The sequence below is a fragment of the Podarcis pityusensis genome, assembly GCF_964106645.2.
Source record: "Podarcis pityusensis genome assembly, chromosome: 4".
Lineage (NCBI taxonomy): Eukaryota > Metazoa > Chordata > Lepidosauria > Squamata > Lacertidae > Podarcis > Podarcis pityusensis.
In genome coordinates this window covers 21,465,291-21,490,273 of record NC_138027.1, presented here as the reverse complement: position 1 = coordinate 21,490,273, position 24,983 = coordinate 21,465,291, and the positions used below count along the sequence as shown (strand labels likewise).

Genomic DNA, 24,983 nt, shown 5'->3' with positions numbered 1-24,983 from the left:
CAGCCCTAGACTGAAAAAGAGGTGGTAAGGGAACAAAATGAAGTCAAACCTCCAGGGCCTGATGATCTGCACCCAAGAGTATAATAATAATAATAATAATAATAATAATAATAATAATAATAAAAAAAATAATATATTATTTATAGCCCACCCATCTAGCTGAGTTTCCCCAGCCACTCTGGGCGGCTCCCAATCAAGTGTTAAAAACAATACAGCATTAAATATTAAAAACTTCCCTAAACAGGGCTGCCTTCAGATGTCTCTTAAAAATAGGATAGTTGCTTATTTCCTTGACATCTGATGGGAGGGTGTTCCACAGGGCGTGCGCCACTACCGAGAAGGCCCTCTGCCTGGTTCCCTGTAACCTCACTTCTCGCAATGAGGGAACCGCCAGAAGGCCCTCGGCGCTGGATCTCAGTGTCCGGCCTGAACGATGGGGGTGGAGACGCTCCCACGTACTAAAGGTACTAAAGGAGCTTGTGAATGTAATCTCAGAGCCTCTGTCCATAATATTTGGGAATTCTTGGAGAACAGTTGAGGTCCCTGTAGATTCGAGGCAGGCAAATGTTGTCCCCATTTTCCAGTATGTGAAAAAAGAAGACCCAGATAACTACCAACCAGTCACCTGGATGTCGATACCAGGAAAGGTCCTAGAACAGATAATTAAACAGTCATTTTGTCAGCACTTAGAAAAGGATGCTGTGATTACTAAGACTGAACATGGGTTTATCAAAAACAAGTCATGCCAGACGAATCTCATTTCTTTTTTTGGTAGCACTACAAGTTTGTTAGATCAGGGGGATGCTGTGGATGCAGAGTATTTTGATTTCAGTAAGGCTTTTCCTTCCGAGGAAACTGGTAAAATGTGGGCTGGATGAGGTAACTGTTAGGTGGATCTGTAGCTGGTTGACTAACTGAACCGAAAGAGCGCTCACTGGGGGAAAAGTGACAAGTGGGGTGCCACAGGGTTCTGTCCTGGGCCCATTTTTGTTCAACGTCTTTATAAACGACTTGAATGAAGGAATTGAGGGGATGCTCATCCGGCTTGCAAATGACACCAAATTGGGAAGGATTTAACAAATTGGAGAGCTGGGCCCAAACTAACAAAATGAATTTCAATAGGGACAAATGTAAGGTTCTACATTTAGGCAGGAAAAATCAGCTGCACAAATATAAGGTGGGAAACACCTGGCTTGCCAGCAGTACATGTGAAAAGGATCTAGGGGTCTTGGTGGACTACAAGCTTAACATGAGTCTACAGCGTGATTCAGCAGCAGAAAATGCTAACGCTAGTCTAGGCTGCATCAACTGACTGTAGTAGGATAGGGAAACTTGAGGTTCTCTAGATGTTGTTGTACTCCAAATCCCATCAGCTTTAGCTAGCATGGCAATCAATGGTGAGGGGCCTTATGAACTGCAATCCGGCAACATCTTGTAGGCCACACGTTCTCCATCTCTGAAATAAAACTTCACCTTTAGGCTGAGAGCAAGCCCCATTGAACTCAATGGGACTGACTTCTGAGTAGATTTGTACAGGATTGTGGTGTCAATTTAGCAGGATTATATCTTCTGTGTTTTGACTGGGATTTGATCATGCATAGTTACTAGCTAGATGACAAACAGTTGCTGAATGTCCGATTCCCTAGCCAGGCCCAGCAGCCGGCCTTACACTTAAGTGTTCCCTTTTTAAAATCTCACCAGTCAACCATTTAAAAGAGAAAAGCAGAGTAGGAGTGAATTCGGGGCCTACCTTCCCCACGAAATAACAGATAATCTTTTTAAAGCAGTTATGTGTGCGTTCTGTTGCATCAAAACCCTTGTGGTCTGCCATTTTAATGTGCAGAGTATTGTGGTGCATGTAAATATGAACCAAAGTTAATGTAAAATTACATCTCAATCAATTGTTGTAAATTAGAATCCTGCTCTTTCGCAATCCCCTTAATTACAATAACTTACAGGAGAGAATTTCCTTGTGGATTCCGCCCACTGCCAAATAATCTTTACAGAGGTTAAAACACTTTCCATCAGCAAGATTTGTGCTGGGAACACTTGTTAGGAAAACATTTGTTTCATGAACCAAACACATAGTTTATCCAAAATGGTAACAAGGCAAATCAATGGTTTCTGGGAGCCTGGTGCCATTATATAGATTAACTATCCGAGTCTTACTTTGATGTCCCAGATGTGTTGATAAGAGGTCATGTATTTTAATTGCATTATTCTACTTCCTCCAAGCAGTTTATGAATTCCTTCCCTTTAGCTGCATGGGGGGGGGGGAATCCACACTTCATCTTTTTCAGTGCGTGCAAGGCAAGTGATTTAGAGCGTGCTCATCTAAGTACGTTTCTTTAATTTATTATAGGACAATGATTTGCTATAGTGATGAAACTTGGTATGAAATTGGAAATGCTTGGTTAATGATGATAACAGCAATGTGACTTTTCATTTCCAGTTTATTGTGTATGTTGAAAATAGAATTACACTTTGCTGTTCAGCAGACAAAAGTGCGGGGAGCGGGGGACTTTAGAAAGCGCTTTGACAGGAACAAAATATCTGCCTGGGCTAGAAGTGGATTTCTTCATAAGGTGTGCGCAGAAGAATTTTGTTGTTTGGAGGAGAGAATTAATTGAGTGAGGAAGGTTCATTCATTAACACTTTGCTTTGTTTATTGCTAAAGCACATTTTGGTAATTTTCCTTTTGAAGGCTTTTAATCTTTTAATAGTTATTTGTTTAGGACAATGCTCTGATAATTACTTTTTAAAAAATAATACCCAACTCCCCAGTTTAATCAAAGAATATTTGCTAGGTACTGTGGATACAGTAGGTTGCCCCTGTAATTGATGGTTTTAGTAGAGCTGGAATCTGTACAAGCAATCTTCTTTCCTCCCAAGTTTATGGAGGAAAGTAAGCACCGCTTTGAGTATGCAGTAGGGAATTCCATATTACTTATTGATTGTTTTAGCATACAATAGCCTGGTCATTACAAGAATGTATATAACTGGACGATGGTTGGGATGCTACATCTTACATTATGCAATAAATGAAGTAAAAACTATTTACGTCTATCTGAAAAACATCATTCAGTTGTACAAATCAACACTCCCATTAATTTCCCAATGAATTGTGTGCCACGAAACTGGTTAGATAGGTGGACTGAAATCAACACAAAGCTTTTAGTATTGGATGTAGCAGTTGTAGGTGAAAAGTGCTAACTGACTCAAAACAATATGGATTTTCTGACACAGGGGCTTTTCTTCTATTACCTTTTCTCTCTCTATGTTCTGGATTTCATTTAAGAATATTGATTAATTACATAATCCAGGAGTTAGTCAACATTCATAATCTAATCTAACGCCTTCCTCAAGGAGGATTCCTTGCCCAGGATTCAGAGTCCGATATGTAGATCCAAGCCTTTTTGTGGATGCATTTGAATTTCTTTGTTGCTGTTTTTCTCCTAACTGTTGCTTAGTCAGCTTGGTAGTCAGAGAGTTGCACTAGAGACATTTTAACTAGAAATGGAACATAGGGTGCTGCCTTATACTAGAGTTTCAGACAGGAAGTCTCTCTCAGCCCTGTTGGAGGTCCCAAACCTGGGACTTTCTGCATGGAAAACAAACTCTTCCACTCTGCTACGGCCCTTCCTCATATAGTGGGCAAGCATTTCTTTTTAAATCAAAACCTGTTGCATGCCTGTATTTTATAATTTGAGTGGTACAATCTTACGCATGTCTGATCAGATGTAAATTCCAATGAGTTCAGAGGGAATTAAGCCCTGTTAACTATAGTTTGTCCAAGAAAAGGCAGGATCAGAAACCTGGTATGGTCTTGGCTTTTTGGGGACAAAACATGGTTTAAACTAACCACAGTTTGTCCTGGTTTGGACAAAACGAGAAACCGTGGTTAGATGAAAATGGAAGTGGGTGCTTCCAGTCTCCTTGTCACAGCCGAACCGTGTACATCTGAACAAAGCCATGGAGTTGTAGGTTTTTTCTTCTTCTCCTTTCTAGACATGAGTCTGTTCCAAGAAGTAGTGTAGGAACAAAGCTAAGAAGTAACTTGACCTTTTGAGGTTATTCTTTCACACTGAACACCCTGGGAGATATAGAAAGCCTTCTTTCAGTATGTTACTTTTATTGTGCCAGGAGACAGCTTACAGAAAGGAACCCATTAACGCTTTTACTTGCTTTTTAAAAACACCCTTCATATATATTTTCTCCTGCCACTCTTTCTGTAGCTTGTACAAAGACTAAATGGTCCTATTGAGCTGTGTGTTTTGGCTCTAGTCCAAAGCAAATAGCCTTTTAAAAAGAACTTTTAACTTTTGTGACATTTAATTTTCTAGCAGAAAAATTGACTTGTTTTCATTAGTCTGAATAACCTTATGCTGGTGACAGATATCCCTGGCATTGCCATATGGGTTTCAGATGAAGGAGAATTCAACCCGGAATTAAAAGAAAAACCTGCCGCTCCAATAACAATATCGCAGAATGCTAAGAAAATAATTAATACTAATAGAGCTGCATAGGAATTGCCTAATTGCATTTATCGCGTTGTGCTTGGTGCTGGACAGAATACTGCGACATACTGTTTTCGCCAAGGGTTTTGCTCTTGGAGACCCAGCAGATGCTGGCTCATGGACCTGTTTGCTGTCCTGAGTTTGGTTCACACAGTACAGATCAACAGGAACAATTGAGCCACATGAACCACCATGTTTGCATTTAAGTAGGCAGGTAAAGGTACAGTTCGCCTGGATTATGGTTTGGAGGCATTGCCGACCAGCTTTTTAGTGGTACCTGCAAAACTTTGTGATTTTGCACCTGTCAATCGTTGCCCGGGGGGCGGGGGGCAGAACAAGGGATCTAGTTCCACACTCCTGCATTAAATCATAGTTTATTTTGGACTGTGGCTCACTTTGACGTGTGAACGGGACATTATATCCCATGATTCTTCCAATGACCACAATGTGGTTCCTTGGTTCTCGCCCTGGTATTGACCTCTGCCTTCTTTGCTTGAACCACTGCTGCATATTGTGCCTCTACAGTCTTTCCTGCTTGCTGTGAGTTTCTAATTTTAGAAGGGCTTCCAGATGGGATTTCGGAGGGGAACATTTTACCAACTTTGGATTTTTAAAATACCGTTCTAATTACATTTCTGGGATCAACCAGGAACCTGAAGCTTGACTCTGCCAGTTGTTCCCTGGTGGCTATAGTTATAATTCTTTTTTTTTCTTCATTCGTTTGCTTTTTGCTGCTGACCTGCATTGAATGTTTGATCTTGGGAAGAGTAATAATTAGTGATTTGACTGGGATTATCCGTAAGAATCTTGCAGTGCTCCAAAGTTACTTGTTGCAGGAGCAAAGGATGGATCAAACCTTTTAAAAATGTTTCTGTGGAAAGCTGCCTTTTGTTTTGTTAGGCTGAGAACCAGATCCCACTGCCTGCTTGCTGCCAGGAGTCTGGTAATTCCCACCCATCCCTTTTTAAAAGGCCGAATACATAAAAAATCATCATTAAAATATATATGTACTTTACATGCAGAGTCTCAGCTTCATAAGCTGAGACTCTGCATAATACAAATACTGTATGGGAATGACTTTCTCCTACAAGAGCTGGTGGCAGAGCCACTCCCCAGCAGAGCCACTTACCTTGCCCAAGGGCCAAGGGGAGAGGGTACCAGTCACTGCCATGCAGAGTACCTCTCTCTTAAGTGATGCTGTGACCTGTGATCCCAGCACACTCTCTGATGAGAAAAGACTATGTTCTCTGTGGCAGGAGTGCTAACAGGAGGCCTCAACAAGAGAAGAAGATACTATGTGCAGTGGAGACACTGAAAATGAGCCACAGGAAGTCTCCTTCTCAGAACCTAGCTATGTCCTGCAGTAATGATATGATTAGCAATCAAGACTCATTTAAACACCAGGCCTAGGTGGGGAGCAAATTGTCATCAGCACTGAAAGAGAAATTAAGGTTTCCTCCAAAGCCACGATCTTTGCAAAAATGCCCCTTGAGAGCTGGCTTGCTGTTCACTGCAGACTGCTGTGTGTGACTAGAACTTTTCCAATTTGCTCGCCGCACCACAAATGCAATGCTTTCCAGCAGAATCAGTTTGCACATTCGGCCGCCAGTTAGCAGGTCATGCACCTACACATGACTATTTATTACATGTTTGTGTCCTATTCTTCCTCCAAGGATCTCAGGGCAATGTACTGTACATGGTTCTGCTCTCCACCTTCTCACAACAACCTTGCAAGGTAGGTTAGATGGACAGGGTAAGGTCATCCAGTGACCTGGATGGGGATCTGAACTTGGGTCTCCCCAGTCCAGCACTCATCACCACCACACCACATTGCCATACCCTCCAACATCCCACTGATCAGAATCGGGATGCTTGTTTTTTGCTCCACTGCTCTGGTACAAACAAGTTCATTTGCGTGAGACCCAAAAATGAGTGTCTTTTAGTCCGGTGCTCTGGTGGAAGACAGCAGGCTCATGCCAGAGAGCTAGACCCAAAACCAGGACATTCTGTGATCCAGTCAGAAGCTGGGATGACTTCTGTAGTTCCAGGATGTCCCACTCAAATTGGGACAGTTGATGGGTATGTATTGCCATAATGTATGAAACAGGGTCATGATTTTGTGGATATAATCCCTGGAAACAAGTCTAACAAGGTGATGAGAGAGGAATTTGGGGCTGGTACAGATGTGTTCCAATTTTTAGTTGGGTGGGCGAGTGCTGAGCTAGACCTGGGAAAAGGTGGGTGTTGGCCAATGGTTATAGTGGTATCTCAGTGGTCTCCTGCTTGGCCCTGTCTTTGAAATCGGCTTTTAGGATGGTCACTTTAAGATGCATGCCGTTCAAATGGTTACTGGACAGTCTCTATGCAAGAAAATAAATGCATACAAATTTTACATTGAGAAAGATAACAAAGAAAGCATTTGAATCTTCTTGGCCATTCAGTTGCAGGAGCCTTGTTCAACCCTTCATTCAGAAGGGTGACTTAGCAGTATGAAATGGAATATATTATACTTTCATGGGTAACGTTTATTTGACAAAGACATGGTTAGAGTCCCATAGCCAGTGCAGAATGCAAAACAGTTGCTTTGAACTAACTCAGTTTCTGAATCACCTTTCTCTTCCTACACAGTGGACAAGATGCTAGAGAAAGGGCAGGAAAACAGTGGTTGGATCTGATGGGAGTGGTAACCTGCCAACATCTGGAGGGCCACAGGTTCCTCATCCTGTACAAGAGCCCATGGAGGTGGTGGCAAACTTTCATTAAGAGCTTCCTCTCATTTATAAGCACAGTACATTTATCAATATGCATTGTCAACAATGGCTGGCTTCCGATTGGCAGGGACAAACTCCTTTTAGGATTTAGACCCTGAGATGAAAGAACCATCCACCGTTTTACATTTGCCCAGCGTACCTTGAAACCAATTTGTTTACCCTGTTCTCTGAGTAATGTGATGTTACCTGAGCTGAAGACCCTTTATTGAGATGTAATGAGTGCCGAGGTTCCTCAATTCGCGGCACTAATAAAAGCGCTCCTCTGAGCAACACTCGGAACTTCACATCTCTTTGTGGTATTTAATTCACAAACGGCGAGGCTGCATTGCTTCAGGAAAGATCCTGCGGCTAATTTGGTTGTAAAACTGGAAATGCACAAATCTCTGTGCATGAATAAACAAGTTTAAGTGTGCATTTAAAATAATAATAATAATTCTGCTTAACCTTTCCTGCATAGTTATTGTTGTTGTTGTTTAGTCGTTTAGTCGTGTCCGACTCCTCGTAACCCCATGGACCAGAGTACGTCAGGCACTCCTGTCTTCCACTGCCTCCCGCAGTTTGGTCAAACTCATGCTGGTAGCTTCGAGAACACTGTCCGACCATCTCATCCTCTGTCGTCCCCTTCTTCTTGTGCCCTCCATCTTTCCCAACATCAGGGTCTTTTCCAGGGAGTCTTCTCTTCTCATGAGGTGGCCAAAGTATTGGAGCCTCAGCTTCACGATCTGTCCTTCCAGTGAGCACTCAGGGCTGATTTCCCTAAGAATGGATACATATGATCTTCTTGCAGTCCATGGGACTCTCAAGAGTCTCCTCCAGCACCATAATTCAAAAGCATCAATTCTTCGGCGATCAGCCTTCTTTATGGTCCAGCTCTCACTTCCATACATCACTACTGGGAAAACCATAGCTTTAACTATACGGACCTTTGTTGGCAAGGTGATACAGCATTATATCTGGCAGGAGGCAGTACTGCATCACTGTGAAACTTCTCTCTTCTGCTGCTTGTTGCCTTGTCTCTAGATTTCACAGCCCCCTCAGCAAGTTACACATCCCATCTGCACTATACACTTATCACTTCTGTCAAATAGTCATGGCTTCGCCGGAAAATTCCTGGGAACTGCAGTTTGTTAAAAGGTGTTGATAGTTGTTAGGAGATCTTTAATCTCCCAACAGAGCTGCACTTCTCAGAGTTGTACAACAATTCCCCTGTCCAGAGAACTCTGGGAATTGCAGCTCTGAGGAGGGAATAGAGCTTTCTTAACAACTGTCTGCACCCTTAACAAGCTACAGTTCCCAGGGTTCTTTGTGAGAAGCCATGATGGTTTTTAAAGTGGTGTGATACTGCTGTATGAAACACTACACTGATTCTCTGAGGAAGAAAAGTTAACTCTCTTTTCAGTTTGCTAGAAGTTCCTTTTCTGGGTTTTCTGGAGGTAGAATGACACTTTCAGGGACTTTTGAAAAATTCAGGGATACCACCAAAAATGGTTGCTCCGTTTTTGACAAGGAAAGGAAAGGAAGAAGAATTTTACACAAAGACCTGCACGAAGACTACTATGTGTCATAAAGAGAAGCTGTTGCAGTCTTCAAGCTTCAGTTTTGGGTGGACTTTTTAAAAAAGATTTCTTATTAAATAATTCATAAGGAGCTGCAAGGGCTTTGATGCCGCCTGGGTCTGATTTAATCACAAGTAAAAATAGAATGGTTTGCCTGAACAAAATCACAAATCTCAGCTTTTGAGACTTGGGCATGAATTATTCCTACTAGTGCATTCCTGGCATTTATTGTAAAATAATCTCTTGCAGGAAGTATGCCGATATTTCTGAAATTGAATCTGGAGGAATAGGTGTGCAGTATTCTGATTCCCTTGAATTCTGTTTCCCTTGAATACTGATTATTTGTCTAGGGAGAATGGAAAGATGCCGTGCTAGAGAAGTCAAGACTACACAGGCATATCAGTACTAAAACCTTGGAGAAAACCTGCTTTTTTTACCATATCAGATAATATGTCCACCTGGCATCAAAACATGTGATTTAACAACACAGTTGAAGCATAGTGGTCGATCTGAAACTTACAAAGTCCTTACTTTGTTTCTTGCCCTTGCCGCAAAGAGGTGGTCTTAGGAAAGCCACATTCTGCAATGTTTTGCAGATGAGAATGGGTGACTTAGTTGTGTACTTGTACTCTGTCCTGACATCAGCAAACACAGCTTAAATCAGGGAAAGGGAAACCCATGGCCCTCCAGATTTTGTTGGACTCCCAACTCCCATCAATCCCAGTCAGTATGGGCAATTGTCAATGGTGATGGGAGTTGTAGTTCAACAACATCCGTAGTTGTAGTTCAACAATATCTGGCGGGCCACTGGATCCCTATCACTGCTCTAAGTTTCTTCCCTGCTAAAAGCTCTTATCTGACTGCTGCATACTATATTAATTTACTCACTATAGTAGAATGTCCTGACCTGATTTCTACATTGGATGTGGTTGTAAACTTACATTGTTACCTTACTAACACACACACACACACACACACACACACACTGTTCAATCAATCTCACTATGGTTCTCGTAGTACTTTTTATAGAATACCTACATCTCTGAAAACCTTCTGCGGTATTTACTGCTAGACCTTTCCCGTAACGATTTTCACATAGCAAGGGATTTCAGTAATTCAGTAATTCAGCAAGGGGTGTCAAGGCAATTGGAAGTTGTTGTGGTTTATTGTTTGTTTTACGACAGGTAGATTTCATACCTATAATGAAGTGAAATTTAAAATACCAAAAAAATAAAAATAAAATCCCCTTGCTGTGCTTTCAGTATTTCTGATTTCTTTATTTGACTTATTTCTTTACTGCATTTGTATCCCTGCTTTTTCTCAAAGGAGTTCAAGATGGCATACGTGGTTCTTTGCCTCATTTAATCCCCACAACATCCCTGTTGGGTAGGCTAGGTTGAGAGGCAGTGACTGACTCCAGGGTCGCCTAGTGAGCTTCATGACCCTAGTCTGACACATAATAATAATAATAATAATAATAATAATAATAATTTATACCCCGTCCATCTGGCTGGGCCTCCCCAGCCACTCTGGGCGGCCACCTACAAAATATCAAAACACAGTAATGCATCAAACATTAAAAGCTTCCCTAAACAGGACTGCCTTCAGATGTCTTCTAAAAGTCTGGTAGTTGTTCTCTTTGACATCTGGTGGGAGGGTGTTCCACAGGGCAGGTGCCACTACCGAGAAGGCCCTCTGCCTGGTTCCCTGTAACTTGACTTCTCACAGTGAGGGAACCACCAGAAGGTCCTCAGTGCTGGACCTCAGTGTCCGAGTAGAATGATGGGGATGGAGACGCTCCTTCAGATATAACTCTAACCACCGTACAGAACAATTTACAAAATCCTCCTTATCTGAAGGAATCGTGACACAATTTCTAGAATTTGCAATCAGTCATAAAAGGGTTTCCCCAACCTAAGATGAATGGTGTGCCAGTTTGTATTGCAGGCTTGGCTGCAAGAATATATGAGAACTTTCTGTGGTCTCTTGCAGGAAGAAGCAATATCTGCCATAAGGATCTCTTTGCAAAGGAGGGAGCTCAGGAAGATAGTTATTAGGAACATGATCTTGCCTCAGGGCCTGGTATTGGCCCAGGGGAGTAGGACAGCAGGAGCTACCAGGAACACAGGTGGCGTGTGGGTTAAAGAAACACATGGAGCATGAGCCACTGTTGATTCTCCTTTTTTTAAAAAAAAACCCCTGCAAAATCCCAAAAGCAAAATTTATCTGATTATATCAATGATGGGAAAGTTAACTGTATTTAAAGCAGCCATACTGATGTCATAAGAGAGCCATCTGAGTGAAGCTGTTATCTAAGAGCTGCTTCACAAGCGGCAATTTGCTCTACAACAGGAGTTGGGAAGATCTGTGGTCCTTCAATTGTCATCGGACTCCCATCTCTCATCTTCCTCGGCCAGGATGGACAGTGGGCAGGGATTATGGGAGTTGTAGTCTGGAGGGCCATAGCTTCCAGACAACAGTAACAAAGGACTAGTCTAAAACAACAGCACAGCACATGTAGCTAGCACTAGGCCTCTTCTTTCCACACAATAGGTATCTGTCTTTCATACCCTGGACCCACTTTAATCCCGAATATGCATTTGGGGACCCATTTTTTTAACCTTTTACCATATATTTTGGGGTAGCGCTCCTGTTATGACCCACCTTGGATCAGTCCTCACCAACTGAGGACCAGGGCAGTAGACAACCTGCTTCTCAGGGACTTTTCCTGGTTCCTCCTTCCTGTAAAGAGTTTCTGCTTTTGCTACTGCTCTACAGTGGGGAGAAATTTTTTACTGCCTCCATGGCCAGTGCTATTTTTCTAGAAAAAGAGGTGCCAGAACTCACCATGAACACCTCCCTTGTTCTCTTATAATGGCAATGGCGCCTGCCTGAGAGGTGCCAGAACTGAGTTCTGGTGAGTTCTGGCTGGAAAAAAGCCCTGTCTCCACCCCAGAGGGGGGAAAAGGCACATACATGCACAGCAGCACTGGCACACACAGTACTTTCATCCCCCCCACCCCTGAAAAGGAAAAGTTCCTCTCCTGTTAACTGGAAGACCTGCTGGTTGAAGCTGTTGGAGACACACTCATCCACCCACCCCAGTTCACTGTAAAAACTTTTGTTGCCATAGCTGCTGTTGCTGTGGAAGAAGGGGAGGGTTGCTTCTCTCCCCCCCACACCTAAAAAAGCAGCTCGTGTGCCCCAATGTTAGAGTAAGGCAGCACACAGTGCTTCATACAAAGGGAAAGAACAGAAGATGTAAACCAGGCAAGTTTGGAAGAGCAGTTATGTATCTGGCCTTAAGTGGCTCATTGTAGTGGTAATGACGCGGGTGGCGCTGTGGTCTAAACCACTGAGCCTCTTGGGCTTGCCGATCAGAAGGTTGGCGGTTTGAATCCCCATGACGGGGTGAGCTCCCATTTCTCTGTCCCAGCTCCTGCCAACCTGGCAGTTTGAAAGCATACCAGTGCAAGTAGATAAATAGGTACCATTGTGGTGGGAAGGTAAACGGCGTTTCTGGGCTGTCTGGCACTTGTCACGGTCCTCCAAGCACCAGTAGTGGTTTAGTCATGCTGGCTACATGAACCGGAGAAGGCTGTCTGTGGACAAACGCTGGCTCCCTCGGCCTGAAAGCGAGATGAGCACCGCAACCCCATAGTTGTCTTTGACTGGACTTAACTGTCCAGGGCTCCTTTACCTTTTTAAAAAAAAAATGATGGGAGGGTTGAACAGCTAATCATCTACCACAGCACAGTTCCAGAATTGTTGAGACAACAGTGCTGTTGATCTGTGCTTGGATGGCTTTGAGTGGAAAGCTCCAAAATTTGCTACAAGCAACCACTATGAAAAGCTGGACTCGCAGCTGAAGCGGGAGGCAGGTGGGACAGGATACTGGGTTGGGAGATACTGGGTTCTCAGGAGTAAATGAGAGAGCAAGTGGTGTTACCGCCCTAGAAAAATGTGAAAGCAACCACAGTGAATGTCCCAGCAAAATGGGAACATGGCCTCCTTCAACAAAGCATTTGCCACTTCCAGGAGTTGCCCCATCGGCCCAGTCCTCCTAGCTTTCTAGACAAGGATCAATAAGACAGGTGGTTGACAAAACTCCATCAAGCATCTTGTCCATGTCCTCGAGGCACAGTCATGGGAACTGATCCCAAACAACTAGACCAGACAGAACTCTAGTTGTTAGGGCAACACTCCTGGAGCTACAGTTCCCAGAATTCTTTGCGAGAAACCATGGCTGTTAAAGTGGTATAAGTGCTTTAAATGAATGGTGCGGATGCAACCATACTGAGGTTAGGGCATCAACAAAGAGTCAGGCAGCCATCAGATTTTTATAATAAAATATTATTGTGTATATAAAAAGTTAATCTTTTTTTTAAAAAAAAAATCCATAAATCCAAGTTTCCAAATGGAAAACTATCTTAGCAAGGAAGGGGTCAGGTTAGATTTCCCCCCTCCCTCCTATTGTGCTATTTTTGTTGTTGTGAGGGATTGTTATTTTATTGCTTTAATTTAATTTTATTTTATTTCAGCATCCCTCTTCTAGCTGAAGTGATACGCCACCTCTTCATTCTCCCCCAAGTGTATATGATCCAGGCAGGCAGTTCTTTTTTCCTTATTACATGAAGAGTTGGGAAATAGCTCCTGTATTTGGACTAATGTCTTATTCAGCCTCGAGGTTCTCATGAATGTGCTCAAGCTGCTGCATTCTTTATTCGATGCCGTATTCCGTGCTCTGAAACACGATAAGGGGCCTTCATCTTTTCGGAACCCCTGCTTGGAAATCCATTTTCAGAAAGCCAAGCAGGGGTCTGTTTTGTGGGTGCCGCATCACCGGGGAGGCAACCTTTGTTGGCTAATTGGCTCTGCGGTACTTTAATGGGTGTGTTCTTTTGTCTTCCACGTTTATCTTCTTTTCACAGCAAATTGGCTGACGTTTATCAATCCCGTATGTCTCCTCCCTCTCCCTTAATAACAGCTGCTTGCCTTCCTGACGCTGTTCTCTTGCATCGCAGATAAATCAAAAAGGCTAAATTTGCTGTCTTGGGGGTTGGAAGGCTGTTGCACATTGCATAACACCCTGGAGACTTCTATAAATAACTTGAAATTTGTAACGGTAGCTTTTCTGCGGCGAGGAATAATGTCTCTTGACAATTCACTTGGCTGGAAGCTCAAATGGGGGAAGATCAGACAAAAGGTGACACCTTTTTATGGTGGGGTGGGGGAGAGACCACCAAGAATCTTTATGCCCCCCCCCCCAATTAAGCTCACTGCACAAGGTCCTAATCATAGGATCAAAACTGCTGCTTAGCTCTGTTGCCATGTTTATTGCAATGTTCAGGTATGCTACTGGGTTTTAACACATAAACAGTCTTCTAGGGCCAAGATAGCATAGTGCCTTCCAGGTAGCAATGGGGAGAAATGTGGTTTAGTTTGTATTTAAAGGGGTGCCTACCTAGTTTGCAAGGGAATGGCTACATAGCCATCCTTCCTAATTTGCTCTTCTCCTTATTTTATAATGTAGTTCTCCAGGCAAGGGATGCTTACAAAAACACATATGCTACCATTAATTGTACACAAAAATGCATAGATTGGTGAAAATAAAATGCATTGTTTTAAGGGAAATTGCAAAAAAAAATATGTATATATAGGGCAAAATTACACATGAACGTGTATATTAGGAGAAAATCACACTAAAAAGCTGGGGAGTTTTCATGAGGATTTAAGAAAATACATGCAAACTGACATGGAAATGTGGAGAACTGGACTTTAGACTAGAAAAATGAGAAACTTAGAGAAACCAAAATTATAATTTATTGCATTTATATCCCACCTTTTTCCTCCAAGGACCTCAAGGTGGTGCACATGGTTCTGCGTGTCTTCATTTAATCCTCACAACAACCCTGTGAGGTAGGTTAGGCTGAGATGCAGTGACTGGCCCAAGGTCACCCAGCGAGCTTCGTGGATGAGTGGCTTCCCAGGTCCTAGTCTATTACTCTAACAGTTCTGCCACACTAGCAGATTTGTTCATCTCTACCTACAGATATTGTTGAACTGTCATCAGCCAAAGCCAGGATGGCCAGTGGTCAGGAATGATGGGAACAGTGGTCCAACAACTTCTGGAGGTCTACAGGTTCCCTAGGTTCCCAATATCTGCTGTAGGGTTTCATGGGAGTCCCTATTCAGCTCTATCATGCTTGGTGTAGTGTGGGGCTCTTAAGGGATTATCACATTTGATAAATAGGTCTGTAATATCCCTGGAGGTAGAATTGAAAGTCTCCTATCATGAACTCCTATCATGAATCCTACTCCTGGGAGTTTGGACTACATTTAAACCCAAGGGTCTAGGATTGTCAAAGCCAGTGTGGTGGTGTGGTTAAGAGCGGTAGACTCGTAATCTGGTGAACCAGGTTCGAGTCTCCGCTCCTCCACGTGCAGCTGCTGGGTGACCTTGGGCTAGTCACACTTCTCTGAAGTCTCTTAGCCCCCCTCACCTCACAGAGTGTTTGTTGTGGGGGAGGAAGGGAAAGGAGAATGTTAGCGGCTTTGAGGCGGGATATCAAATCCAAACTCCTCCTCCTCCTCCTCCTCCTCCTCTTCTTCTTCTTCTTCTTCTTCTTCTTCTTCCTTCATGCTGTATCTGAGTCCAAGCTGATGATGATTGATTGGTTAGCCACCTTTTACCCTAAGATGCTAGGGCAGGGTACAACAATTTAAAATACATTAAGAACAAATTTAAAAGCAAAGAGCAATTTTCCATACAAATGACCCAATGTGTCAAGCTAGAGATGCCCATTTTGGATGCTTACAGATATAATGTGTGCAAAGGGCACGATGAAAATACTCTGTCGTGCTATCTTAACAACTGTTATTAGTAATAAGTTTAGATGGCGCTTAACATACACTGAAGGACAGCTATTGCTTACTCTCAAATTAGGTGTGAGGTTATTACGTGGTTGCAAGGATGATGACTGCAAATGTTTGAAAACCAGGACCTGATGCTAGAGAAGGCTGGAAGATAAAACACGTTGGCATCAAATGAAAGGCTTGTTCTCACAAGGCACATAAAATCACTTTAAGCCGGGGCGGACCTTTTTCAGCCCAAAGACCATGTTTCCATCAGGGCAACCTTCTGGTGGCCACATTTGGGTTGGACAACCTTCCGGGTGTAGCCAAAGTGGATGGAGCAATGAATTTTACTTTTTCAACAGTAGGCTAGTTCCAATACATCCAGAGCTCTGTAACCTCCAGCAAGGAGAGCAAGAGGTATTATCAGAGTTCAAGTGCACATTACAGCCAGGCTGTGAAGTGGGAATGGTGAGGTCTGAGGCCTAGAGAAAAGTTGTGTGGCTAAGGAGGAGGGAGAGAGTCCCAAGGCCCCAAAAGAGTTCTGCAGGCTGTATTGAGTGCATGGGGGTTGCAGTTATCCATCCCTGCCTTAAATGGTTGCTCCACCATCACTTAAGAGATTCAAGCAGTTGCCTTTATTGAGAGAGAACGAACTCATTTCCTCCTTGACCTTACATTGGTCTCAGAGTAGGAGGAGAGGTAATTCACTGGGTCCATATCTACCCAGCAGTTTAGGAGTCGATGTAAGACATTTAAATCATAATAATTCCAGAATATTGTGACAAAGCAGTCCTACACATGTTTATAGTGCATTGCCTAACAAGGTATTTTCTAAATATGAAGGTTCCTCCCCAATATAATTGAACAAGTTAACTTTGTGAACGTCTCAAGAATTTAAATGATTGTATTCCCCCATCACACTTTGAAATTTGTCTCTTTCTATTTGATTCCCTTTTCCCTGAGTTATTTTTTGTGAGCCTCTCAGTCCTTTGGGATTTGATTTCATGCTGGGAACAATTTTGCAGTGTTATAGTCAAGAACCAGAAAAAACCCTGTGAGGACAAACTCTTGTGGAGCAAATGTTCACAGTTACCAGAGTTAATAAGATCTCTAGTTCCAGGTTGACAGAAGATGTTGCAAGTGCAACTTTTATGACACAACTAAATTTATTATTAAAAATATGTTTGTGTACGGGGAACACTATCTTTTTTTTTTTTACAGCTTGTTTCTCTTACGCTGTTCCATAGCTTGCACACTGAAGGTGTAATAATAATAATAAGCAGAAGAGTGGCAGCTAAAAAATAAATACATAAATCATGTTAATACTGGATTAAGTAAAATAATACTGATAATTGTTGTTGTTTAGTCATTTAGTCGTGTCCGACTCTTCGTGACCCCATGGACCAGAGCACGCCAGGCACTCCTGTCTTCCACTGCCTCCCGCAGTTTGGTCAAACTCATGCTGGTAGCTTCGAGAACACTATCCAACAATCTTGTCCTCTGTTGTCCCCTTCTCCTTGTGCCCTCCATCTTTCCCAACATCAGGGTCTTTTCCAGGGAGTCTTCTCTTCTCATGAGGTGGCCAAAGTATTGGAGCCTCAGCTTCAGGATCTGTCCTTCCAGTGAGCACTCAGGGCTGATTTCCTTAAGAATGGATAGGTTTGATCTTCTTGCAGTCCATGGGACTCTATACTAATTAGTATTAGTATAATACTGATAATACTAATACTAATTAGTATAATACTAATACCCTTTGGCACATGAACAGGGCAGGCCAGGTTTACTCCTCCAACATCCTATTAGTGACTGTCTCCCATGGAATGCCAATAACTGAATCCTAGATGTATGTTACCAAAACCAAATGAATGTAAAAATCTTTTAAAGTAGCAGCAGTTTTTCTGCATGAAGCAACAAAACATGAGTAAGCCTGGGAGAGACATCAAAACCCAGATTGCAAACTGCTGAGCAAGATTCTTCTGTTCTGCAGAGTTTAAACGTTCTCCTGATGTGGCCTTTTCAACTTATTTACAGATCAAGTACGATATGGTTTTTAAAATAAAAATGAGGTGAACATTTTAATATCTTGGTGTACCAACAGCTGCTACATCCAGGACCACCTACATGCAGTTATGCTGGATACGCTCTTTACTCCCAACAGATGGGATTAGGAGGACAGTGTGTGAATCAGCCCTCCATCTGGGGATCCCAATTTCAGTCAGCCAGCAATTGCGCTTTCGGGGTGACCCTGTGGCCTAGCACGTCTCTCTCTAACTACATCTTTACATTTTAAAAAAAACTTACGAAAACTTATTAATTCCCTTGCAATTTTTGATGGAATCCCTACTTAATCTGCAATTTTCATTGTGTATTTTCTTTCTCTGTGTTTTCTTTGTTTATTTTTGGGGGGGTTTGTCTTCTGGTGTAATTTATCAGCATTCTTGAGCATTGTCAGTAGTCCTGAGAATTAGCTACCAGGAAGATCTATATACAGTCGTACCTTGGGTCCTGAATGCCTTGCGAGTCGAATGTTTTTGCCCCTGAACGCCGCAAACCAGGAAGTGAGTGTTCCGGTTTGCGAACACTCTTTGGAACCTGAATGTCCCACACGGCTTCCACGGCTTCTGATTGGCTGCAAGCTGTGCCTTTCCGAACGTTTTGGAAGTCGAACACACTTCCGGAATGGATTCCGTTCGAGAACCAAGGTACGACTGTACAGACTTTAGATATACAGAGAATGTATAATGGGCAAATTAGTTGAACCTGTAAGCTGATGTTTATATGTATTACCTGGCATTAATGTTATAAGATGAACCTTGGAAATAGAGCCCTCCCAAACAGTGGCTGTTTGGGTGGCGGACTCTTCTTCTCTGGAGGTATTTAAGTAGATGCTTGGATGTTCATCTGTCAGGGATTCTGCAATTCCATCCTGCACTGAGCAGAGATTTGATGACCTCCCAAGGTACTTTGTAACTGTAGTTCTGTGCATCTTAGGAAGCACCTTAAAATTCTCCTTTGGACCTTTGACAGGTTTGAAAGCTTGCTTTGAGATGTCTAGCCATGCATAATTGCTAATATGTATATCAATCAATCAATCAATCAATCAATCAATCTTTATTACGGTCCAGAGACCCAACAATCGTTACAAAGCAATGCACAATTCAGACAGCCTACCTCCAGGTTAAACAAGCATTTTGTTCAGACTTAAAGATGGGGATCATTGGTTCTTGCAACCACCAATAAAAACTTCGCCACTCCAATAGGAACCTGACATAGTGAGTCTCTGATTTTCCCAGGAAAGGTACCAGCAAGGGTAATATCAGTTCAGCCCTGGCTTGCTCATATTTCGCACAGTGCAGCAAAATAATGTTTTATAGAATTGATGTCTTGAGCATACGAGCAAAGTCTGTCCTGGTAGGGAACTCCTCTCAACCTGCCATCGAACACTGCAGAAGGAAAGACGTTTAGTCTGGCTTTGGTGAATAACCGTCGATAATTTGGTACTGTCAGGTTTTTAATGTAAGGTGTTAACCTAAAGACATGCCCATATTGTACTCCTACTGCCAACGGACTACAGACTGCGTGTGATCGAGATCGCAAATCACTGTGTGTATTATCCCATAATCTTTGATATATATATATATATATATATATATATGCTGTATTGTTTTTAATATTCAGTTGGAAGCCGCCCAGAGTGGCTGGGGAAACCCAGCCAGATGGGCGGGGTATAAATAATAAATTATTATTATTATTATTATTATTATTATTATTATTATTATTATTATTTTATTATTATTATTTTATTATTATTATTATTATTATTATTATTATTACTACTACTACTACATTTGTGTACTTTGCAGGTGATGGAAATCAAAGGACAAATGATTCACGTCCCGGAATCAAACTCCATCTTGTTTTTGGGCTCTCCTTGTGTGGACAAGCTGGATGAGCTCATGGGCCGAGGCCTCCACCTTTCAGACATACCAATTCACGATGCCACCCGCGACGTCATCCTCGTCGGGGAGCAGGCCAAAGCCCAGGACGGCTTGAAGAAACGGATGGACAAACTGAAGGCAACGCTGGAACAAACGCATCAAGCCCTGGAAGAAGAGAAGAAGAAAACGGTGGATCTCCTTATTTCCATCTTCCCGGAAGAAGTGGCTCAGCAGCTGTGGCAAGGGCAGCAGGTTCAGGCCAGGAAGTTCGACGATGTCACCATGCTCTTTTCTGACATAGTTGGCTTCACGGCGGTCTGCGCCCAGTGCACTCCCATGCAGGTGATCAGCATGCTCAACGAGCTCTACACGCGATTTGACCATCAGTGTGGATTCCTGGATATCTATAAGGTAACACCCTTCAGCTCCCTCTGGCCCTATTAAACTCCTCTAGACAATAGCCTAGTAAGGATAACGTTTTCTCAGTAAAATAAAGGTTGGTCTAGATGACTGGTGGTGATCACTGGGCAGTTGACTTGGGGTGGACAGGACAATTTTGGTATGGTAGGAATTGGTGGAATAAGCAATCGTATTTCTACTGACGGAATTGTTACTCACTCTCTCTGCAGATTGAGGTTGGAATGAGGGTTCAGAGATTGTGGCAACTTTGAACTTAATAGGCTAAACGCTGGGAAGATTCGTGGAGCTGTATGGCACTTAATTACAAAACCATCAGTTGTGGAGGCATGGAAGAAGGAAATGTTGAGAGAGGCTATGTTTGGGGTGCTGGTTATATAATGCATAGCTGTCAATCGTCCCTTATTTGGTGGGAAAGTCCCTTATCCCAGTGCTGTGTCCCGCTGCTGTCCCTTATTGATGATGTCCCTTAAATTTCCCGGGTTTCAAAGGAAGCAGCTCCTCTCCCTCCCTCCCTGCGGGCCAGGGAGGAGGGAGGCTCCAACAGGGTTGCTTGGCTGCGTTGCTCACCCAATAAGGAGTCTAAGAACGACTGGGGGATGGAGCTTGCATGCCTTGTGCCGATCAAATCGGCCACGTTGCCTGGGGACTCGCCTTTGCTCAGCGCTTCCCAGCAGAGAGGTGACGGTGGTTTTCCTTGCTGCATCTCCTTTGCCGGGTTGCTGTGCTGTGGGAACCACCACTTGAGGCTTTGTTTGCCTGCTGGCTGGGCTTTCTGCCTTTGGCATGGAGGGGCTCAGAAGTTGAGCATACCTGTGCTTGGAAAATCCCTTATTTTGGCTGCTGATCCCTTATTTTCGAGGCTGCTGGTCCCTTATTTTCAAATCTGTAAGTTGACAGCTGTGATATAATGTGAGGTGGAAGTGTCCAAGTCCATTGTTTTTCAGTGGCAGGAGCCCTCATGGGAGTTGATGAGAGATAGTTTTTCTTAAGGCAGTCCTCTTTGGAGGAAAGAGGACTGGAGACTTGTACCATCTTCTGTTTATTTAATACATATGTTGAGCCGGTAGTAGTGGGGTACTTAACAATCGTGTAACTACATCTGTTCAGCCATCTCAAAATCCAGCCAGCTTTCAGTACAGAAAAAAATAGCTTGTCTCATCCCTAAAAAAAAAAAAAAAAAAAAAAAAAGATCCAAGTCATAGCAGGCAAATGTTTTTCACCCCACCCCCAAACTTTCCAGGTGATTGTTATTTCTAAGTACCTGACAGCTTGATGCAAAGAATTTCTCGCTGTAGATAATTATCCATCAATCAGCTTCCTTTGTCCGTAGTTCCAGCATGCTTAAGAGGCAAGGAAATTCCTTCAAGGTTTGCATGATAGGGGAAAAAAATGATTGTAAACCAATTGAGGATGAGCCTTGCCATATTTTAAGATATTATAATTTAAAATATTTGGATGTTGCCTTCTAAGTACCGAGTCCAACATAAACAAGTACGGAGGGATTTGAGGAGGTTGTTTAAAGGAGGTAAACCTTTTTTTCTGGCTCCAAAGGGCCACACTTTGAACACTACATAAAAATAAATAAATCACAAGCTATCCTCTCCTTTCATCCCCAAACCGCACTGAAGCTTAATTGCATTCTGTTTACATCCTTGCCGTATGGTGTTTTTTATTTCCCACAGCTGTAGTTGAGCCTCCCTAATCCATATTCATGTAGGGAGTTTCTTGAACAGAAAACCAAGGTTTTATCGTTCTAGTGACTGCGAACAGCGAAGGCCACTGGCATTTCTCTCTCTGCTATGGATGGCCACATTTATCAGCGGCTGCCCGACTGGACCCCAAATCACTGTAAATAATCCATTTGCTGCTATCCATCACTCTCTGCAGCCTCACCTTGAAAACTTGTGCTGTCCTTCAGGTTTTGGTGTCTTCTGCTTTGCAATGTGCTTTGTTTAAGGCACTGTGCAAGGCAATGCTTAAATCTAGCAGGTTTGTCTTAAGCTTGTGTTACGATCACTCAGGGCTCTGGTTCCAGCGAAGCATCAATCTCATGAATTCCCATAGCGAGTTCCTGGTGCCAGTCATGTGAACGAATGAAAGGTCTGTGAGCTTGAAATTGCTGCATTGCACTTGAAAACCGGGGGGAGGGGGGAGGGGCAGGATGGCATAGAAACAGACATTTGCTTGACACACCACCACTTTGATCCTTTTCACAGCTCGGGTTCACTTGTGGGATCAACTCTTTGGTCTCTGATGAAGAGATTGCAGTAAAGTTTCTTCCAGAAGGGCCAATGGTTTATGGCAGAAAGTGGATGGGATCCAAGAAAAGCATGTAGAGAATTAGGTGGGGTTGCATTTCTCAAAAATTAGCAACTCTGCGCTGCCTGACAGGCCACTTCTGAAACAGAGAGAATTTTCAAAAACAGTCAGTGATGTGGCCTAGAGGGCTCTGCTATTTCATTCCCAGTCATGAACTGGGGTGCCAGCTGCTACTACTGTGATGAATGCTGGGGTGTGGTAGGACCTGTTATTCTTACTATATCACTAGATGATTTAGCATTTCTGTCTTGCATGCCGTTTTTAAATTAGCTTTTACTTTTACCTCCTTTTGTTGTTGTTGTTTAGTCGTTTAGTCATCTCCAAGTCTTTGTGATCCCATGGACCAGAGCACGCCAGGCACTCCTGTCTTCCACTGCCTCCCACAGTTTGGTCAAACTCATGCTGGTAGCTTCGAGAACACTGTTCAACCATTTCATCCTCTGTCGTCCCCTTCTCCTTGTCCCCTCCATCTTTCCCAACATCAGGGTCTTTTCCGGGGGGGGGGGGGTGTCTTCTCTTCTCATGAGGTGGCCAAAGTATTGGAGCCTCAGCTTCAGGATCTGTCCTTCCGGTGAGCACTCAGGGCTGATTTCCTTCAGAATGGATCGGTTTGATCTTCTTGCAGTCCATGGGACTCTCAAGAGTCTCCTCCAGCACCATAATTCAAAAGCATCAACCAAAAGCATTTTTGTTTTTTTGCTGTTTTTTTGTGTTACCCCGCCCCGCCATGCCCCCTTAATATAAATTCCTTGTATATATTTGGTTGGAGAAGTGGGTGACAAAGTCTGGAGAAGTAGCTGAATTTAACTCAGTGAATTGTTTCAGGAAGTGCAGCTTAGGGTGAACCAAATCAATTTTCCTTCCCATTGCCGCCTGAGTACTAGAAACATGGTTTGGGCTTGCTGATCGGAAGGTCGGCAGTTTGGATCCCTGCGACGGGGTGAGCCCCCGTTGCTCTGTCTCAGCTCCTGCCAACCTAGCAGTTCAAAAACACGCCAGTGCAAGCAGATAAATAGGTACCGCTGAGGCAGGAAGGTAAACGGCGTTTCTGTGCGCTGTTCTGGCACTCGTCACGGTCCTCCGTGTACCAGTAGTGGTTGAGTCATGCTGGCCACATGACCCGGAAAACTGTCTGTGGACAAACGCCAGCTCCTTCGGCCTGAAAGCCATCCTGGGGTCCTTTACCTTTTTTACCTTACTAGAAACATGGGAAACATGGGATGATTCTCTCTCTCTCTCTCTCTCTCTCTCTCTCTCTCTCTCCCTCTCTCAAACTGAACCAGGGACATTTTACCCCAGATTGCCTATTTTTATGTCACAGCTATAATGAAATGAATTATGAATGCTGACTATCCATTATAATCCCCGGAGGTTGGGTCCAATGCTGTACCAAGGGAATTCCATTGGCACAATGCTCCTCCTTGTCTCTCCCCTCCCCCCATGCCCTCATCTGCTCTTGAGGATTCCCCAACCCTCTGGAGCTAATTCTGAAGTTGAATGGGGGCAGGCTGGAGGGGATAGGAGACAAATAGTAATTTGTGTTGCACGCATGGAGCTCCCTTGCACCAGTGTAGCTGCAGGGCTATAAACGGCCCCATGTCAGTAAAGTCACATTTTTTATTTTTTCATAAAACAAGGGTCATCATCTTGCATAAGTAGCTTAAAATATGTGAAACAACCCTACAAACCACCAGACATATAGCTGCATAGATGAGCGTTATGTACAGCTTTTCAAATGTGCTGAAGCAGAACAGGTTTCGTATATTTATTTTATTTATTAATTGAAATATTTGTAACCTGGTTTATATCAGATTGATCTCAGGATTTGGGGGGGGGGGGCGACAGAATCAGAACTCATTTAGAGCAGTCATTGCATCGAAAAAGCAAATCAAACATTGCATCAAGAAAATGTGTGGCCTTGAAAATAATGATTAAAAGAGATTGGCACAAGTGTGAAACAAAGGTTAAATCAGACATCTTCAGATTCTGGTTTGTAGGTCTTAAAGCACTTGCTGGCATGGAGGTGGCTCGCCTTTTTGTTTCCTGCTGCTAAATTACACATTAAACAACATCTAAAAATATACTTCCCTGATGTTATTCTCCTATGTAAGTAATTGGTGTAGTTGCTATAGAGATATTAGATTATCACAAAGGAGATGGCTTACGTGATAGCAAAGGGGAGGAGAGATCATGTATGAGCCATAATCTACGCTCTTCTCTCTCTCTTTTTACAAAAACGCATGTAGGCAATCAGAACATTACGTGTGCAATGCAGTCCTGTACAGGTCTACTCAGGATACAGCCCCGTTGAGTGCTGTGGAACTTGCTATGTAAATGATCATAGGATTGCTGCTTAATCCACTGTTGCTGGAAGCAACTTGAAATGGAGAGCTTCGGTTTTCTCAGAACATTTTGAATTACTGTGCTAACTTGCCCCAGAGTTGAGCAGAAGCTCCTCTTAACTTTTTTCTTCTTCACGTTTTCTGCCAAAGAAAGGATTCCCTTTAGTCATTCCTTCTCAGCATCCCTTACGGGACTGTTTGCTTATTCATTTAAACCTGTGTCCTCAGTGAGGTCATCACATAGCTAAAGCTGATTGAGAGG

General features: G+C 43.1%; 1 protein-coding gene across 2 annotated transcripts in view; it reads left to right on the top strand.

The window, feature by feature from the left end:
• The window catches only part of GUCY1A2 (guanylate cyclase 1 soluble subunit alpha 2), a 146,737-nt gene that overhangs the window by 54,229 nt on the left and 67,525 nt on the right, over positions 1-24,983 (top strand). For both annotated transcript variants that reach the window (XM_081002045.1, XM_081002046.1), the window contains exon 5: positions 19,566-20,051. In XM_081002045.1, the coding sequence (XP_080858171.1) occupies positions 19,566-20,051 (486 nt within the window). The remainder of the gene's footprint in view (positions 1-19,565; positions 20,052-24,983) is intronic.